Source organism: Melopsittacus undulatus, chromosome 5 (genome assembly GCF_012275295.1).
Source record: "Melopsittacus undulatus isolate bMelUnd1 chromosome 5, bMelUnd1.mat.Z, whole genome shotgun sequence".
NCBI classification, from domain to species: domain Eukaryota; kingdom Metazoa; phylum Chordata; class Aves; order Psittaciformes; family Psittaculidae; genus Melopsittacus; species Melopsittacus undulatus.
This window is the reverse complement of record NC_047531.1, coordinates 41,203,621-41,224,584: the sequence shown is the minus strand read 5'-3', so window position 1 is coordinate 41,224,584 and position 20,964 is coordinate 41,203,621. Positions and strand designations below refer to the sequence as shown.

The window sequence follows — 20,964 nt, the reverse complement described above, 5'->3', positions numbered from 1 at the left end:
TTCATACTCTAGGCCATCAGAGCTGAGCATTGCCTGAACCCCTGGTTATTGATGTCATCCAACCTGACTGCTTGCTGCTGCTTGGCAGAACAGCCCTGTAGAGAAGTGCTTTGACAGCAAGTCAGCTCTAATTGAGAAGCAACTCAATGAAAGCACAGTAAGGGTAGCAGTGGTTGCTCTTGTTTGTTAGTTTATGCCCAATGTAACATCCAGCTGGCTGAAAGCAGAAGCCAGTGGGTTATTCTTGAGAGACATGGGCTCACCAGTTCTGAGGTTGGACGTTTTACAAGCTTTTACAGCCTTGCAGCAAAGATACAGTAGGGTGTTATTCAGACCTATGTAATCTTCTCTGTTCCCAGCTATGAAAAAGTCTGGAAGTGCAAACTCCACAAGAGCAGAAGGTGGAGGCACCTCAATAAAAAAGGCTTTTCTCAATGCTGTTCTGTGCTTGGGACACTTCAGACAAATACAGTTTGGATTCAGTGCATTTTTCTGAGCAGCTGTGATAAAAGCCATCCCTTTAAAAATAGTTTTTCTTTTCTAGCAGTAGATCAAGACCTCTTTCTCTGGATTTTTTGTTCCTTTTGCACCATTTGGTCTGACTTTTTCTTTGTCATCTTCTTCTACTGATCGGATTGTTGTCTAGCACTCTTTCCTTTTTCTTTTAAAGAGCTAAGGTGGACACACACTTCTGGGAGTGTGACATGGCTTTGTTTCTTTTAAGGCTTTTTATTCTAATATAGGCAAGTCCCAATCCCAATTTGAAGGAATTTCCAACTTACCCATGACAACCTTGGAAACACGTCCAACCATGGTGTTTGCAATATCTTCAGAAGTGTCGTCAGCATATGGCTTAATGATTTCCAGAATCTTTTCCAAAAGCCCTTCTAAACAGGGTATGGAATATACTTTCACCACACAATACACTACGGGAATGCCTTGACAACCGGGAAGACCATTGCCAGCCTGAGCTTTGTAATAATTCATGTACAAAAGTGGGTCCGTGTTGTTTTTTACAACTAACATTTTGGCATGGTCTCCTAAAACATCAGAGGCTTCTCGGGGTGAAGAGGTGGGTTCACAGTCACCTTCTCAAAGCAAAATGAGATGTACACGTTCTGATCAGTCTTTCTTTCAATGCTGATTGTGTAGATGTGCTGGCAGTTTGCCATTTTTGTATCTGAGCACTTCCTGGTGCAAAGGAAGAAAGCACCTGATCACAAAACTTGCCTGAGAGCACATGGGTACGATGGTGTCAAGAAATGGCCAGCAGTCAATCACAGAGCAGTAGCATTTCATCTCCCTGCCATAAAATGGTGATGCCCTGTTGAAATGGTGACCAAACCAAACTAATGTTCCCTGTGCGTGTATGGGGGAAGGCTGCCCAGGTATGGTGTATTTCTCGGTAAAGCTGTAGGGGTGGCTAGTCCTGCTAGCAGATCACAACAGACCATGTGACCAAAAGAGAGAAGTGACATCTGGGGCAAGTAGCCCCAGGCTGGTAGGGGAGTAGGATTTCTGGCAGAAGCTGGGACTGGGATAGTTATCACTTCCTGTCTTGCATAGCATTGACACTTGTACTGCGTTGTTCTCTGAAGACATTAAAGCCTGCTGTCCTGAAGTCCAGAACTGTGGTCCTGCTTTCTGCTACCTCCTCCTGGGATCCTGAATTCTGCATCTCATGGTCACTACAGTGAAGGCTGCCTCTGATTTTCACATCCCCAGGTTCTTCCTTGTTTGGAAGCAGCAGGTCCAACAAAACACCTCTTCTTATTGACTTGTCAATTGCCTGTGTCAGGAAATTGTTATTAGTGCATTCCAGAAATCTCTTAAATTGCCTGTGCCCTACTGTGGTGGTTGAAATCCTTCACAAGGACAAAGGCCTGTGAACATGAGGTTTCATCCAGTTGTATGAAGGCCTCATATACTTCTTTCTCATCATGAGGTCTATAGCAGATACCTCCTACATCATCTGTATTGGTCTGCCTACTATCCCAAGGCAGAACTCTATGCATTTCCACTCTCGCATAAAGTGCAACATTCCCTCCATGTCTTCCCAGCCTAAAGAGCCTGTACCCATCCATCACAATACTCCAGTTACGTGAGTTATCCCACTATCTCTGTGGTTGCAGTGGTGTCATACTCTTGTAATTGAAATGCCTCCTGTTTGTTCCCTGTGTGGCATGTACTGGCATACAGGCATTGGAGACAAACACCCAGCTGTGCTTATTCCCCAGCATGGGCATAAGAGTTTTCCCCATAAGGTTTCCAAAGGTAATAACCCCTAATGGTTTGGGATTTTCCACAAATAAGAAAGAGCATGGTAGCTGAGAAAATGATAAAATCTTACAACTGATGCTTGGCAGGAATCTCTGCAAGTCATACCAAGGGGTAGCATTGGTACTGATAGGTCAGGTGAGCCATGATCATATCTAGAAAAACATTGAAAGCCCACAACAATAGAGATTTTGACACCTTATTGGTAACTTCTAGTGCTGTACTAATTTTGCAGTGAAAGTTTCTTCTAACGGGAAACAAACTATCCAAGTTGCCCTTTAACTAACTAAAGAGGATATTAAGATGTCCTTGGGAAACCAAGCAAACCCAGCTCCTAAAACTTCATTTTGCAAACCTGACCCTTTATTGAAGACTTCAGTGTGATCAGGCAAGAACATCCAAGCCAAAGCTTAAGGTGTCTGGCTGCAAATTTACATATTCGAAGACCAGACTAGGAAAAGTTTCAGAATTTAATGCTTCTCACAGTCACTCACTCTCTACTAGCCCCACTAAAGATCACAGTCTCTGATACCTCATTTCACTTTTTCAGGACCATTCCAACAGTACTGCTGGGGCATGACTCTAGGAAGAGGGTAACTGCTCTTTCTTGCAGATGAAATAAGGAGGTTCAGCATTTGCACAGATTCCAGTGCTGTACTTTCCACTACACACAGGCTCTTATTACAGCTGTTACAGCACTAGACTCAGAGGAGATATCGACATAATTCCTTTGTCTTGCATCAATGTCCAATTCATAGGAATCTTTAGAGGAGTTTAAATTTTTTCCATATTGTTATGGCAGTGGTATTAAGTATTATTAAGTGTATTTATCAGCTTCCAGACTATTTTCTCATTTTCTGGTTTATAGCTAAAGAACTTCTCAAATTTGAGGGTCCTTAATATATTTTGGATCATTTTTAGAAGATGATCTTGCTTTGCAAGAGGTTTTCTCAAAGATTTCCAGCTGTTAAACCCCAGGTTTGATTAATCCTGACAGATTATCTAGACAGAGCAGAAAAACATAGCTAATTTAAGCACCAGCTCTTTTCATAGATGGGTGAGCCATCCAAATCTGGAGATGGGAAGTGGCATCCAAAAATTTAACTTGCAGAAAGTATATCTCTGTTTTGAAGTGGCAGAAACCATGTAGTTCCCATCCCTGCCTCCTTCCAGAACAGTCATTCTGATCTGTAACTCGGGGAAGAACACTGCAAAAGTGGAAGATGATTACCTATGCTGACGGTAAATGAATAGAATGGCTCTAATTCTGACCTTTAAGTTCCCTTTCCCCTAAAGTCACGCACCTGCTTTGATTGTGCTCTCAACGGAAAAGTAAATGCATTGTGATAGTTTGAAAAATCCTGTTATTTGTGGTGACAATCCTTCTGGAAAAAAAATCTAATTAGATTTATGTCTAATAGAAGTTTTCTTTAAAAATTCCTGCATGGTGGGAAAGAACAGCTTTTCAAACTGTTTTCTAAGCTTCCTGATTCTGTTGGAAATCCATGAGCTCATTATGCGACCATAAATGAAGGAGAAAGCGGGGGGGAAGGCAACAAAACCAACCCAGGACAGAGTGAGAAGACTGCTGCTTCATGAAGGCCATTATCTTTCTCTGCACACTGACTGGTCTGAGAGTCAGTTGGAGAAATGGTGGAAAATCTCTCTTATCTTGAATAGAAGAGCTAAAATAGGTAACCTATATCTTGTAGGACTTAACCATACAGAGGGGAAATATCACTGGCAGATTTCTTTTGCTGACTCCAACAGAAGGGAGAGTTTTAAGAGCCACCTGGACACTAAAAAACCTATCTGTGCTAGGCTTAGGTCATGCATTCTTCTTGTACACATGGCTTCTTCATGCTTGTCCTTTTGGTTCAGGTGATTTTTCTGTTGACTTACTGCTTAAATAGAAGCCTTTCAAAGCCTAATTCACAGTGTCTTTTTATCACTGCAGTTGTCCTGAAATCAGTTCCCAGCACTGACACTTATTTTTGCAGTTGTGCGGTTAGTAATTCCTTGTAACTAATCTCCTGTGTTTTTGGCCATTTTAATGGGTACCATATTTAAGCTGTTCCATGTATTTTTTCATTATATGATTTTGCTTTGAGCAAGATTTCCTGTTTTAATACAGCACAGAAGAGGGTGGGGAATTTTCTGTTCTCTGTAACTGGGCCACAGATGGCCCAGGGCACGTCACTCAAAATGGAGGTACAAACTGAGACTGCTTCTTCTTTTTGTCCCTAGTGGTTGTGTTTCAGTGTTTAGTTTTCTCTATGTCTCTGTTCTATTTCATTATTCTCTGTTAAGAGCTTCCCTGGTGTTTAACCAGCAGTAGAAAGTCTAATGTCAGGAATAAATATTTCCTCCTCTCTTTCACTCTCGAACACCTAGTTGTGCAGCTTTTCCATCACACATTGTGCCCATGGGATGGAATGATGGCAAATGTCAACAACATCATCCCTTTTCCTCTTGGTGATGCTTTCCTTATCAGATTCCTGTTTCCTGATGCTGTTCTATTACTTACTTCAAGGGTAAATCTATCAGTATTATTCTATTAATAATCCTTACAGAATAGCATATTCTATCCCTTCTTTACCTAACCAAACAAACTTGTTTCCTGCTTAGTAGTTTTGCATTCTGCATGCACTATCTTACTCTGGGAAGCATGAGTTGTCATTATTTGGGTATATGCTAACAAACAAACATAACAACAAATGCTGTTAGCAATAAATAAAATCATCTAACAGTTACCATTGTGGCCACTATACTTGATTCTTGTGGCATAATTTATCAATTTACTTCTCAGTTGCATGAAGCCTGTATATATACCAGTATATATACCTGAAGTATACAAACTACATAATGTTTGCTGATACTGCCCTCATTTCTATTATTGGAGAAGATTAAAGAGACAGACTGTTTGGGTTTCATACTGACCTCTAGATTTGTGGCTATTTTATTCACATCCTATCTAATAATTCATCCCAGGCTAGATAATCCTGTGCTCAATCTCCTTCTATACCATATGTCAGTCTTGGCATTGCTCTCCCCATCTGTATTGTCCTTCCCAGGGTCTTGTACACTCTTACTAACATCTTCTCCAGGTTAAGGCAAATAAACCTGGATGTGAGGCTCTATTGTAAAAATTTGTATTGCTGTATTACTTCACATAATGCTCAAAAATCCAGAATAAAAGAGCCCCTTTCCTGCTTTAATGATACCCTTTGTGAGGCAAGACTTGATTTTAAGGTTCTCTGTCTCCGGGTTTATCAGGAGTTCTAATTTCTCTTGAAGCATTTGAGACTCTTTTTAATGTTTTCTAGAATGCTGGTTGTTTCCTGGCACAGTGATGACTGATGACAGATAGATGCTGAAGTACCTAAGAGAATTCAGTGAAATAGCAAAATGCGGGAGGAACTGTGAGGAAAGTTGGTGTTCCTTTTGTTTGCTCTCAAGCTCAAAATATGTGTGCCATAGCTTGACTAAATTACTCTGTGAGTAAAAGTGTGTGTATCCGTGTGTGTGACTGACTTTATGATAGTGTTCTGCAGTTACCTTCATGACATAAACATGAGGGGAAGGAGAGATTTGATGGTTGCTTTGGGGATGGTAATTTCTAGTCATGAGAGGGAAATAAACCAACATCTTTTGAGAAGAAAAATTCAGTGAAATTTATTCTGCTGTTAAACCGTGTGCCTGAGGGAGGAATATCATTGACATCAATCTCACACAATTAATTGCCAAGCAGCACATATTATTTCATGATATTATTAAGGAATTGATAAGATGACTTGATATATTTTTGCAGCTTTCACCCTCCAGGATGCAGTTGTATCAAACAGAAGGAAGCGGATCCTATAAGAATAAATAGCTGTGAGAGCATTTTTACAGTATTCATGTTTTATAAAAAAATAGATTGGTAGAGAAAAGTGTCAGGGAAAGTGCCGCGGAAAGGACTCAGTCAGAGACCAATATGATCAGACAAAAAGCCATTTAGTGCAAAGCATTAACTCCTTATATACTATTGCTTACACACACCTACAGCAATTTGGCATATCATGATTGAATACTTGTCTTGAAGACCCTTAGTGACTAACATATAATTGGTTAAGCACAGGTGTGAGAACTTGACCTCGAACACTTGCCAACAGTCCACAGTTCTCATCACTCAGTGAATTCCAGCTTCTTCTTATCTTGCTCGCTTAGGCTTCCTCAGGCCTTGCTGTATCCCTCGGAGTTATTCAGAGCTCATGGACCAAATATCCATTCTCCTGTGAGAACACTGTCTCCACAGGAAAGCTATTTTATTGCTAGAATTCTAGGTAGCTTTAGTTCAGTACAGTTGTATGCAAGTGAGTCTCAAGTCAGGGGAATTATAAGAGATTTTTTTAAGAAGCATGACTGAAAAAAGCATTTGGCCTGGATTTAAAGCATAAGTTTTACCATCAACAGTGCTGCTACTCAGAATGACAGAGATGAAAACAGAGAAGAACGCACAAAAATTAAGCAGCTCTGGAGAGGAGAAAAAGTAGACTTAAACGGGTAGTGCTGTTTGTATGGGATGCCACCTTGTGGAAGTTTTCAGGATGTTATCTTTAATTAAGTCTCCTGCAGGTCTCCCTATTTACTCTCTTCAGTCACTGTAGATAATCCTGTTTGCATAGATCAGCCTTGTTCTTTAATAGCCCGTCCATCACCTTTATTATTTTTTTTAATGTAATCTGAACTTTCTATATGGTTTAGGAATGCACAAGTCTTACTTTGGCAGGTTAGAAGTATGAAAAGCAGAACTTACCTTAGCTTGCCCAGTGGGCCTGGGAATCAGCTACAGTGAGGGCATGATCAGTGCAGATACTTTGGTATAATTTTAGTACTACACTAACGTGCATTGTCAAAAAGCTTTGAAAGGAACTATAATCCCGTTGTGCATTGTGGCATGCTGATCCACTCTCTACAGCAGCTGGAAATGATATTCTATGGTTGTTTTCAGCAGGACATTAGAATTGCAGGAAGAAAGAGCAAATGTGGACATATCTGCTGCCTCAGCTGACACACCACTTGATTTCACATTGTAGAAGACTTTTCTCCCAGTGTGTTCATGTGTTTGACATTCAAGTCATATCTGCATAGTAGTCTGCATAGGGACAGCACAGGTGTGTTGCTAATTCATGAGACCTTCATTGCAGACATTTCACATCAAGTGCTTAATGCTTCTTCCTTGCTTTCCATCCTATGGAAAGGTGAAGGTACATTAGGTGAGAAGCCTTCTGCAAATCAGCAACGTGCTTTGCCCTTGAGTTTGCCAAAATACTACAGTGGCTACCACAAGTGAAGAATTAATCTCTCCATACATATGGAAGTATATATAGAGTCTCCTAAATTGAGACTGTGTAGAGTTCTGTTCATATTTCTGCTCTCCAGCTTTGATTCTCCTTCTGCTCTGGGTCCTTTTCTGTCTTCATGTCTATCCCATGGAGCACCAGTGGACTTGTCACTTTCCTGATTTCCTACACTTGAAGGTAGCTTTCATCCAACAGTTAAATCAGCAGAGCCAGAGAGTGGATTCCTGAGAGGGCTTGAGGCACCAAAACTGCAGCAGTTCAAGGACAGAGTCGTTTCAGTTTACGGCAGGAGCAACAGGGTGGCTGATTCCATGAACTGTGGACAGTTTAAACTTGTGGTGATGTCCACTGGGTCCTGCAGCAGATCAGGAGGCTTTTGCTTTGCATTCCCCCAGAATGCTTCAAATTCACATTGACTTCATGCATGTACCATGAAAGGCAATGAGAAATCACGTCAAGACTACTAATTGGAGAAGACAGATTTGGGGGAAGAGATGAAAGTCCTGTGCCCTTTTCCTGCCACATTCATGTCTGTGTGTTGTACCAGTCTTTTCATAAGAATAGTAGCTGTTTAACTTTTTCCTGCTACACACATTCATCTTGCAGCTGCATCCAGATCTGCTACAAGAACCACATGTTGTGAAATTTATTCACACCTAGTGACACAAGACTCTCCAGCACATAGTGTGGAGTTACTGTTTTGAGTTTTGGAAGCAGCTTCCTTACAAGAATGTTGAAAATTTCCTCTGTGTTTCCCAATGGATATGCTGGGTTTAGATAGTTGTAGGGGGTTTATTTTCCCGATTGCTGAACTAATGCTTAGGTGTAAGGAGGCCTGGAAGTAACCACCAATGCAGTATAGGTAATCTCCATCTCTTATTCTCTTTCTCTTCCTACACAACTCTATATTTTTAGGCTTTGCATGATGTTAGCTCTTGTGAATTCGGTACATTGGGAGAGGCTTTATTCCGCCTCCCATGGGAATGCTTGTGAGCATCTTGCATAAGGTGTGTTCCTAGTCTCAATTCTTCACCAAACTGGTGAATCTCCCTGGATGCAAAGCAGTTTCAAAAGCTTCAAGCAAACTAGGAAGGAGTTTCAGAGGGGACAGAAGGGTCACAGGGCAAGTAGAACAAAATAATGCTGCATATGTGAGCGTAAGCCTGATTCATAGATAAGGTGACATGAATGCAAGAAGATGCTATTCTAGTTTTTCTTTTTGTTCTGTGAAGCAGCAAAAAGACAAGGGGTAATGGGTTTTAACTTAAACAGGGGAAGTCCAGGTTAGATACAAGGAAGCAGTTCTTTACTGTGAGGCTGGTGAGGCACTGGAAGAGGCTGCCCAAGGAAGTTGTGAATGCTCCATCCCTGGCAGTGTTCAAGGCCAGGCTGGACAGAGCCTTGGATGACATGGCCTAGGGTGAGGTGTTCCCGCTCATGGCACGGGGTTGGAACTGGATGTTCTTAAGGGCCTTTCTAACTCAACCATTCTATGATTCTATGAAAACGAAGCCAGTTATACCCTGAACTCTCTGCCTTGCTGATAAAATCAGCTCAGGCAGAGTGGGGGTATTTTCCAAAAAAAAGTTAGGTCTGTTACTCTTCATCATGCCAGAATGTTGTTCCTCACAAGGCAGGACTGACCCTATTTAGTGCAGGTACTGTTCTCTGACCTTGAGTTTCCATTTGAGTAAAAGCTGTAAGTTTATGCAAGCACAGGGGGGTGACCTGGTGTGGCAAACCTGCCAGATGGTAGGAACTTTTATTACTCTTGTTCCTCACTGTTGACCTGTGAGCACCAGCAGCTTTGGGATACCACTGTAATGATTAGGTACTGTTTCAGTTTTCCCTTGCAATGCTCCAAGTAAATTGGAGCAAAACACTCTGGGGTGGGTGGGATGCCGCTGACCTCCAGTCACCCTCCCAATGAAGGTGACGTGAATTTACCTAGACTTGTGCAAGGTATTTGACACTGTCCTGCGTGTCATCCTTGTCTTTATATTGGAGAGGCCTGGATTTGACAGATGGACCACTCAGGATAAGGAACTTGCTAGATAGTTGCACTCAGAGTTGTGGTCAACAGCCTGATGTTCAAATGGAGACCAATGACAAATGGTGTCCATCAGGGGTTGGTATTGGGACTGATCCTGTTCAACATCTTTGACAGTGGGATTGAACATACTCTCAGCAAGCCCTCACCACACCAAGCTGTGAGGTTCGGCTGATACGCTGGAGGGAAGGAATGCCATCCAGAGGGACCTTGACAGGCTCAAGATGTGGGCCAATGCCAGCCTCATGAAGTTCAACCAAGCCAAGTGCAAGGTCCTACACCTGGGTCAGGGCAATCCCAGGCACAGCTACAGGATGGGCAGAGAGGTGATCCAGAGCAGCCCTGGGGAGAAGGACTTGGGGGTGTTGGCTGATGAGAAAATGAACATGAGCCAGCTTCAGTGTGTGTGCTCACAGCCCAGAAAGCCAACTGTATCCTGGGCTGCATCAAAAGGAGCGTGACCAGCATGTTGAGAGAGGTGATCCTGCCCCTCTACTCTGCTCCCGTGAGATCCCACCTGGAACAGTGCATCCAGATCTGAGACCCACAATACAAGAGGGATGTGGACCTGCTTGAGCAAGCCCAGAGGAGGGCCACATTGATGATCAGAGGGGTGGAGCACCTCCCCCATTGACACAGGCTGGGGGAGTTGGGCTTGTTAAGCCTGGAGAAAAGAAGGTTCCTGTGAGACCTTACAGCAGCTTTTCAGTACCCTAAAGGGTGCCTACAAGAAATGTTTTACAGGGATTTTTCACAAGGGCACAAGAGGGATTTTTTATAAGGACATGAAGTGACAGGACAAGGGGGAATGTTTTAAACTAAAGAGGGTAGATTTAGATTAGGCATTGGGAAAACATTCTTTACTATGAGGGTGGTGAGACACTGGCACAGGTTGCTCAGAGAAGTTGTGGATGCCCCATACCTGACAGTGTTTAAGGCCAGATCAGACAGAGCCTTGGGCAACCTGACCTAGTTTAAGGTACCCCTTCCTAAGCCAGGGCAGTTGGAATTGGAGCATCCGATCCAACCCAAACCACTCTATGATTCTGTGAATTTCTCCTCTGACTAGAGGCAAGATTTGGCAGGAGATTGTTATAGTAGCTCACAAATGTAATGAAAGTGCAGCTAACTGCTACTATTGATTTCACTGCCAGTGATCACAGGTCAGATGGGAAATTGTGTAACAGCCATTTTGAACAAGTACTAACATATGGCCAGCTTTTAGGCCCCGTGTAATGCAACACTCGTCCTTCTTCCTAAAAATGGACCCTGTGATTTAGGGTAGGAAACCTTATTTCTTTAACCAGACATGGTATTATTAAGAATGAGAATCAAAGTGAATTTTATCTAGAAGCTTTGCATTTCCCTCAGGTTCTCTCACCTACAGAGAGTAGCAGAAGCTGAGCTTCCTGTAGACAATAAACCTAGAAATCTGATTTTTGAGACAGTTAACACTGATAACCAACAGCAAAGGTATTGAGAACTCATATTAAAATCCAACCTGGCCACTGAGACTGGGCAGTTTATGACAAATATTTATTGAAATGATGCTACTAATTGTAATTATCTCCAGAATAATTTCTTGCCTGTCCTATGATGAGGAAATATGGGGCTGGATACTCTAAGACATTGTAGATGACTGCAGAAATAAGCTAAATGGAACAGTCTTTCAAATAATGTTTTTTTTTATTTTCCTACAGAAAAATTGCATTGGGTTGGGCTGTAGGGTCATCAGTGGGTAGCCCTGGTTTCATGTGCTGAGTCTTTCAAAAGAGAATTCTGCCATCCAGTGGCTTTTAACTCAAAAGATTTATAAGTGCAGGTGACATGACCAAGTCTAAGTAAAACCACTCAGTTTCACTTTGTTTCATCACCAAGCCAGTGCAAGCACTACTGCAGAACAGTTAACCTGAGAATTTGCCTGAGAAATTCTTTCCTTTCAGAGTGTGGGGAAGGACCCAGTTCCATTTGTTTTAATGGTAAAACCTTTCTTTTGTTTATATTTTTGCAGTTATGTGGCTGTGGACTGCTGGGTGTGGGCATCTGGCTGTCAGTGTCGCAAGGAAACTTCGCCACGTTTTCTCCCAGCTTTCCATCGCTTTCAGCTGCCAACCTAGTCATTGCCATTGGTACAGTCATCATGGTGACCGGCTTTCTGGGCTGCCTAGGTGCTATCAAGGAAAACAAGTGCCTCCTGTTGAGTGTAAGACATCATTACTTCCTTTCACTAAGACCTGTGACTGTTGCTTTGTTATTTTGTTTGAATGACCAGTGCAAAATAGTCTTGTGGATCATTATAATGTTGCCCTTGGCTTTCAGTCTTCTGTATGCTTGCAATAGGACATCCCGCAGCTTTGGTCACAGTGGTATAACTGATGTATTAGCAAGTGTATCCTTGTTACTATGTGCCATAATGTATTAGATAGCAAAGCAAATTACTGCTGTTAGTTACCTCTGAATGGTTAAACATGAACTGTAGGGTCAACCTGGATAACCCTTTCGGAAATGTCTGGTAGAAGAATCTACTGAAAAATCTTAAGCGCAGCTGCTTTTGGATGCCACTCAAAGCCTCTCATGGCTATTTTCTACTTTGCTTTTATTTAAGGCCTTTGTCAAAGGTTGGTGGAAACCATCTGACCCAAAGTTAAGAAGTCATAATCTCTGCCAGGGCTTGCTAATAGGGAAAAAAAACCCAAATCTGATCCTTTGTCCAGCGCTGAAGCACAGAGATTGGGAACTGCTCTCAGAAAACACAGTGTGGGTCACTTCTCTTGCATAAATGCAGGAGGCTTCATTATGCTTTTTCTCACCTCAAGGAGAGAGGTATTGTGGCAGAAAGTGAGAGGAGGACTTTCAAAGTAGACTGCTTAAAATTCAGTCACAGCTTATGAATCACAGGTGCTGCGACATAAAGGAGCATATGAGGTTTTCTTGTGTAAAAGCCTCCCTTACATGGTGTTGTGAAACAGGCAGGGAGCATTCTTTAGACCACTTCAGAGAATTAAACTGGAGGACAAACTAGCACCTGTTTTTTGCTGTCTGCTCCTTGGTTTTCTATGTTGTACAGATAGGAAAGCAAACAGAGAATAGTAATGTTGTTTATCCACCTAAACTGTAATTTTGGTTTGTGTTTTTTAAGAGTGTTTATATTTGTCATGGTTTAGCCCAGTTAGCAGCTAAGTACTATGCAAACACTCACTCATTTCCCCTCTCCCAGTGGGATGGGGAGGAGAATTGGAAAAAAGGTAAAAACCTGCACGTTGAGATAAGGACAGTTTAATAATTTAGATAAAGTAAATATAATATTAATACTATTATAATATAACATAATAATGCTGCTACTACTGCTACTACTAATAATAATAAAGGATAGCTTCCCTCCCAACCAAAAACCCCAAGTGATGCACAGTACAATTGCTTACCACTCAGTAACTGATGCTCAGCTTGTTCCCAAGCAGCAATTGGCCCCTTCCAGCTAACTTCCCCCCACTTTATACACTAAGCATGACATTTTATGGTATGGAATATCCCTTTGGCTAGTTTCAGTCAGCTGTCCTAGTTCTGCTGCCTCCCACTTTCTTGTGCCCCTCCTCACTGGCAGAGTGTGAGAGACTGAAAATTCCTTGACCAAGGTGCTACTGAGCAACAACTAAAACATCAGTGTATCAGCATTGTTCCCAGGCTGAAGCCAAAACACAGCACTGCACCAGTTGTTAGGAAGAAAATTAATCTACCCTAGCCAAGACCAGGACAATAGTCTTACAAGGTTCTGCGAAAGTCTTTTTATACTATCATGATTATCACAGGTTTCCAACTGGAGAGTGTGCTGCACTGCATGTTACATCTCCCCCAGTGTCTTTGTGGAGGATGCCATACTTATGTGGCAGTCCATTAGCACATAAAGGCAACTAGTGGGCATGAAAAATAGTGAGAAACTACTGAAGCTTACACTTGGGATGCCCCTGCAGACATACCTCAGCTACAGAGAGCTGGGAATAGAAGAGCTGAGTAATATAAAAACTGTTTCAACAGGCAACTAAGTACCTGTGGTTAAAGCCTACCTGAGGTGCATCACATTGATCTTTGTGCAGTGGGTTTAGCATCTGTTCTGTAGGCTGCATGAAGGAAATCAACTGTCAATCAGGGCTGTGTGCTCTGACAGCAGTCAAAAAAAGCATTGCTGAAACTTGCAAACGAGGAGTAAGGCCAAAACTAAGATACAGAGAATGCAAGTGAGCTTTGTCATGGTGAAACCTACAGAAGTTTTACTGGCATAAAGCATCAGTATGCCTGAATAGTTTGAAATCAAACTTTGCAAGTTTGCAAATAGTTTTCAAATAGTTTGAAATCCTCCTTGCAGTAGAAGAAAGGTTTAGAGGACAAGGCCAATAGTCTTCAGAGTTTCTAGCAGCCCCAGGTTTGCTCTGTAGTTGGCAAGTACGTATATGCTGTCTGTTTTCTCTTCTAGTTTTTCATCATTTTGCTGATAATTCTCCTGGCAGAGCTGATTCTACTCATTTTGTTCTTTGTTTATATGGACAAGGTAAGCAAATATGCCATATAGATTAATTATCTGTGCTAGCATGTAAACCAGGTTCAGTTTGCTTTTGTTTGATGGAGATATATGGGTTCTCCTTGCTCTTCACTTTGGTGAAGTTTTAACCTTGAGATCTGGGCTGATTTATGTAAGCTGCTTCTACAGGGAGAAAAGGAAGTGATGAAGAGGGCAAACAGAAGAGAAGAACCCTCTGAGCTTTACAATTTCCTCCCTGGAATAAAACCATAATCCAGGGCCTCCCTCTTAGTCTTCTCCTAACAGCTGAAATAGGCTTCAATACAGCTGTGTGATTAGCTTCTTGCTAATCATCTTGTGGACCTGAGTTGTGAGACATCTTGCTTAAAACCTTGTTAGCTCCTTAGGGCCAACCCTGGAACAGTACTGGAGGAGAGGGGCCTGGAATATTCATAGGCTATTACAGATGCCACCAGCTCTCTCATTTGGCTGGTCAGTCCTAAAGAGTTTGACAGGGATCAAGAGGCAGCTTCTCATAAAGCCCATCTATAGGAATCTGCTATCTAGTAGAGACTAAGTTAAGTAGGAAAAACTGGCTGGCCTGTCGGGCAAGACTGGAAAAATCCTCAGGGAACTGGAGAACTCTGCTAAACACAAGACAGAGCCTTACACTATGAGCATGTCCAGACTGATTTTAAAACAGAGATACTACCAGAGTTGTATCTCTTCCCACATTGTCATGATGCCTGCCATTCTCAAGGAGCTAGGCTGAACTCATGATTTTGAATGGGATGTCAAAGACCTTATGGCAGGACCCATAATCCTTTCCTTGCTGCCAGCTCACTGCTGTCAGAGCCATCCTGCATCCAGGACTCCATGCTTAGACTGAAATGCATACCAGAAATGGGACATCTCAGATCTCCTGCTAAGCATTCCAACTTTCTCCACTATAGAAAGAAGAGTACGTTTGAAAATCATAAATTCTACAAGCCTGTCCCCACAAGGAGAGCAATAATAATATTCTTTTTCTATTGATTTTGTATGGGCCATTTACTATAGTCTGCCTGAACTTGTGCAAGGAATAACTATGTTAAGTGTGAGAGGCTGGGACTCTGGTTTTATGATGTCAGCAAATTAAATTAGGCCATAGGTTACATGCAGGAGAGGCTGTTGTGTGTATTGCCAGCAGCTCTCTCTAGCAAAATTAATGTCAGCAAATTCCTACTGATGCCTTTTCAGTTAGTTTGGATGAGATGATGACTGTATGGTGGTCTTTTAGTAGAGGGGAAGCTATTTGGTCTCCTATCTCATGAGAACCTAGTATTTTGCAATCTGAGGGAGAAAGTAGGAATTTGGCAGGTTCTGAAAGGTCCCATTGACTTGTGAGAGTCTTGAAGCTATGATGGAGCTCTTCTAACCATGTTAAGTTTGTGGGTGAGAGAAAGTGAGAAGGATACATTCTATATGCAAGACTGTACCATTTGGTCCTTTCCTCTGAACTGCAGTGCATTAACTTTCTGTATTTTCTATATCATGCAGGTCAGTGAAAGTGCAAAGAAAGACTTGAAGGAAGGTATGAAGCTATACAATTCAGAAAATAATGTTGGACTGAAAAATGCATGGAATATCATTCAGGCAGAGGTAACATATTTTCTCAATAAAAATCCAAAAACAAACAAACAAACAAAACCCCAAAACAAAAAACCCAAACCCAAAAAGCAACAAAACAGACAAAAAAACCCAAACAAACAAAAAAAACCCCAAAACCCCACACAAAAACCAGAACCAAATACAAACAAAAAGAAACAAACAAAACCCCACAATTTGACCATAAAGGTTGCTGCTGTTGACTTTGGCATTTGCGCCAAGGCTAAAAGATGGCTAAATCAGACTTTGATTTCTGATTTTGCACTCTCGAGCATCCAGGGACCATGGTGAAATCCAGTATCAAAGTGTACTCTATAAGGTGAAAGATGCTTACCTCTCTCTGAGATTCTCTGTGCCAACCACTAGCACAGAAATGATCTGAAACAGAGAGGCTGCAAAATCTGCATAGGTAGAACTGGAGCCTTGGCAGCTAGGCTTTTGGTGTTCAGCACTTATCATAGAATCATGGAATCATAGAATAGTTAGGGTTGGAAAGGACCTTAAGATCATCTAGTTCCAACCCCCCTGCCGTGGCCAGGGACACCTCACACTAAACCATGTCACCCAAGGCTTCATCCAACCTGGCCTTGAACACTGCCAGGGATGGAGCATTCACAACCTCCCTGGGCAACCCATTCCAGTGCCTCACCACCCTCACAGTAAACTTGTGGGCAGATTACCTAATGTTTCGGTGTTTGAATTCATGTATCTGTGACAAGAAGGCTAACATAACCTTGGGCATGGGACCATTAATTTTGTTTGTTTTTTTTTCTAAATGTTAAGTATTTGATTTTTGTGATCACTGAGCACAAAGCACTTTAACATACAAAACTGTTTTGGCAGCCCTTTTGAAAATATACAGTAGTTTAGTGGCAGTAAATGTTTGCAGTTATGCATGATTCATGAATTGTGCTACTTAATTTATGCATCCTTATTTTTGTCACAGATGAAATGCTGTGGTGTGAATGACTTCACGGATTGGTACCCAGTGCTGGGAGAAAACACTGTCCCAGACCGATGTTGTACAGAAAACTCCCAAGACTGTGGAAGGAACTCTACTGAACTGGTGTGGAAAACGGTAAGGCTTGCTTTTGTCCAGGTCAAGGGTCAGGGAGGCATGGGAAGGAAGAAAATAGAATGCATGTGAAAGAAGATGTGACCTTGGGATTTCAGTTGTCTTCTTTCATCATTTCAGGGATGTTATGAGAGAGTCATGACCTGGTTCGATGATAATAAGCATGTCCTTGGTTCGATCGGGATATGCATCCTCATAATGCAGGTAATACCGGTATGATGTTTGTCAACATATCTTTGATTTGCCATCAGCATTGTTGATTCTGCTCTGTCAAAAATTACAGATTTGTGTCATGAGCTCATGTAAGGCCATGTACTCAGAAAGGAAGCAGGTCAGTCAGTCCCACAAAGAAGGCATGCTACAGTGGGGTTTTGCTTACCTGCCTTTTGACTTCAAAACACCACTCTGGGGTTCCCATGTTTAGCCATTTGTTACACTGCCCCTTAGGGAACTGGGTTTTTTTAAATTTGGAAGCAAGTTCTAGAAGTTGCCAAAACTAATAAATTCATAGCCACTGAGTAGGTTAATGTGTTTTAAAGAAGAAATGCAGAAGTACCATCCTAATCTGTTAAGGTTTTGAGGTTATTGTATCACTGTTGTACTTTGCGGGGAGAATACCTACATCTAGTACTTCAGTCACATTTCAGTTATCTGGCTAAACAAGCACAAGTTGTTGGGTGAAAAAGAAGAGTGACTCGTATGTATATTCTGAAAAATTGTTGTACATATGACAAAGAGCCCTGAGAGCTTTTTGCCTCCATCTGTGCTCTGGCAGATGCATCTCCAGACATCACCATGTGCCTGAACAACAGACATCCAAGTTTACTGATCAGTACTGAAACTTGAGAAATATGGCTAGTGTAGAATGACTTTTAAAGCTGGAGAATGAGCAGAGGTGGCGGTGAAGATTTGGCAGCCTCCCCATCCTGAAGCTTTTATTGTTTGTTTTCCTTCAGATTCTTGGCATGGCCTTCTCCATGACACTCTTCCAGCAGATTCACAGGACTGGCAAAAAATATGATGCCTAAAGCCTCTGAAACATTATCACATCAACCCTTCTGTCTCATCATAAAAATGAATAAAAGGAATGACAAAGTACCAAGCCTAGCCCTGCTGAAGGAATCCATCCCATTGACTGATCTACTTTGTTGTTATTTGTCCAGTTATTACCACAACTTGTTGACTTATTTTTGTCTTTCACATTTGCCATTTATTTGCCAAAGACGGGGGAAATTCCCCAAAACTATGGATTTTCTACACAAAATCATAAGAATGGTTCTTAATGTTAAGAAAATGTTTTGCTCTACTAATCCATGCTGTATGTGCAAAAATTACACGTGTTCAACTTCAAGGCAGAAGTCTTCAAAGTCTTCCATTAGGTTTTCAACCCTCCTGCCTAATTTACTGGAAGACTCAGAAAAGCCACTCTGAGAGTCCTAGGAATTGGAGCTGCTTTGCTTTGCAGCTTCTTGTACCTTATGGTGTATACTTTTTTATTATGATAATGATGATGATGATGATTATGATGGATATAGCTTAGAATTTAGTAGCCTGACTTATAACTTCTTACTGGGTTTGGTTTTACACATTTATTGTACATTAATTTGGGAATCACTGTGCGATCTCTAGAGGCGTATTTTTCAAACTTGATAGTTGGTGCAAGCAAATGAAGACATAACTTTTTAAGTCCATGGGGAGGCATCATCTACCATTTACCAAGGTCTTGATGTCCTTACTGTAACAAACAAACCGCCTTTGTTACAACCTCAGATGGAATGCAATGCCTTTCCTTTGGACCAGATGGTGAACTTCCTACTCCTGTAAGGCAAAGTTCCAATGCCTTTACTCACCCAAAGCAGTGTCTGGCTGCTTTGATATCATGCTACTATGAAAGCTGAAAGTACTAACTAAGCAAGTTACTGCTCCCTGACATGAAGGAAAGAGACTGCAGTCTGGCCTACTGGCTAGTTGGCAACCGATTTCACAGTTGTGATGTCTGTTTCAAAAAGTTTGCCCAAGGCATGGCATGCTGCTGGATATGAGGGAAGGGCAGGGCAGTTTGATGGCAACATTGTCATGCCGTGCCATTCATGGAAGGGGTCTCCTCAGGCAGATGACAGCTGTCTCCCTGAGCTGGAAAAGTTGGTTTGATTAATAGTGACCAGATGATGCAGGAAAAGGGCAATTTCCAAAACAGAGAATGGAGATTTTGTGCCTTTCAGAGCCATAACATGTCAAACTACACCTCTGGTAAACAAGTTTTTTTAATGTCCAGTTTGAATATTTATACTTTAAACTCTTTAAAGATATCATTTGCATTGTGTCTTTCAGCCTTGTGGGCTGAAACAGCTGTTTCATATCTGGGAGTTTTTAGTCCCATTTATTTTCCTAGTAGGTCCTGCGTGCATCTCACAGCAACAGTGTTTTGCGTGGCCAATGTGTCACTTTTTTAAGTTCCTGTGAAATCAGTGTGACAGGAAGGAGTGTGAATGCGTGGGAGACAGGGATTAATTTGAAGATTACTATTCTGAGAGTATGGCCCTTGCCCATAGGAGCATAATGCCCAAAGTTTCACAGGGCTGTTTCCCACTGAAGCAGACAATACCATATGGGTTCAGCTATTTCAATTGGATTGCCTTTGAAAGAATCAGGGGAAAAGCAGAGGGAAAGCACAGAAACTGAATCCAGTTTTACTTGCATTTCTAACAAAAATTGGGACCAGAAGCATCTGAGCGCCACTGGAGATGGATGCTCCATGTTGAAGAAGGGGCTCTGATGCCCACTGTACTTGCTGCTACGTAAGACTGTATCTGAAGTTGCTAAAATGCATTCCCATTTTTGCAAGAAAAGACAGGACAATTTTCATCTGATGGCTCCACTGCATTCTCTCTATGGGCAGAGGTGCTCAGCTTTCTCTAGCTTTCTCTGGTGTTCAAAAAGAGCAGGGTGCAGGCCTGAGCAGGATCATCATCTCTGTCCTTTTTGGTCGCACAGTGGTACCTACCACATCTTAAATTTTAATCTGCAGTTTTTGTACAAAAAATGGTAAAAGTATATTAGTGAAATTAATAAGGAAATAAATGTTTATGAGTAACTCAGAGATGAATTGTGTAGTTGCAAACTCAGCTACTTTGCCTTCCATCCAAACTTATTTTTCTAGAATGCTTCATTCCATTTCATGATCTAGCAGCATAGATCCTGAAATCTTTTTTTAATGACTACTTTTGCTATTTTAAGCACAGTATTGAGATAGTTACAAAAGCTTCATATGTTCATCTCCATGAAGCCACCTACAGGAAGGAAGTCAAGAGCAGGGCTGATTTGTGTCTCTACCTGACTCTCTGATGTGGGAGGTGATGACAGACATCCTGAAAGGAGAGGGAAAGCAATGCCATTTTCCAGGTGACAAAAAAACAGCTCTGGAAAGTGTGAGTCTGTGTTGGTCAGTTTGTTAGAGAAGACACTAACTGTCCTGTAAACTGGTCAAAGGGAGCTTGCTTTGGCTCATGTATGTATGCACTTTTTTTGCTTATGCTAGTGGGTGGCTATGTGTTTTCCCCAAATGTCACGATGATTATTTAAATATTAAGTTTTTAGCATGTTTTTAAATAAAAACAGATACTGAGTAAAAGTATTTTTAATATACACAACTATTGATTTGTATAAATGCATACCTCTCTGTATCTCTAATACATGAAAGCACAGTTCAAATGTCTGAAAGTGCTGTTTCTCTGGGTGCTCCTTCAGACTGTAGCATACCCACTGTCTCATTGTGCTTCATGCTTGGAAGCTACAGCAGAACTTAGTAGACACATAGTAGGAGAACAGCTTGAAGAAACTGTATTTGAAAGCTGTTGAAGTGATAGCAGTGAATTCTGTTCCCTCCTGGTGGTACCAAGGCTGTTACTTATAGGAAGCCCACGTGGATGGCACCCAAAACAAGTGCCCATAGCTAAGTAGCATGTGAGATGATAAAAACAATGGCACAGATTTCTCCAGGATGACAGAAGATGCCTTGTATATGTCATGCATTGAGTTCCTGGACTGTGGTCATGTT

General features: G+C 41.7%; 1 protein-coding gene across 3 annotated transcripts in view; it reads left to right on the top strand.

The window, feature by feature from the left end:
* The window catches only part of TSPAN9 (tetraspanin 9), a 170,316-nt gene extending 150,311 nt beyond the window's left edge, over positions 1-20,005 (top strand). For all 3 annotated transcript variants that reach the window (XM_031050089.2, XM_031050088.2, XM_005150231.4), the window contains 6 exons: positions 11,684-11,875; positions 14,141-14,215; positions 15,725-15,826; positions 16,779-16,910; positions 17,028-17,111; positions 17,864-20,005. In XM_031050089.2, the coding sequence (XP_030905949.1) occupies positions 11,684-11,875; positions 14,141-14,215; positions 15,725-15,826; positions 16,779-16,910; positions 17,028-17,111; positions 17,864-17,935 (657 nt within the window). In that variant the 3' untranslated portion in view covers positions 17,936-20,005. The remainder of the gene's footprint in view (positions 1-11,683; positions 11,876-14,140; positions 14,216-15,724; positions 15,827-16,778; positions 16,911-17,027; positions 17,112-17,863) is intronic.
* The last annotated feature ends 959 nt before the right edge of the window (positions 20,006-20,964 follow it).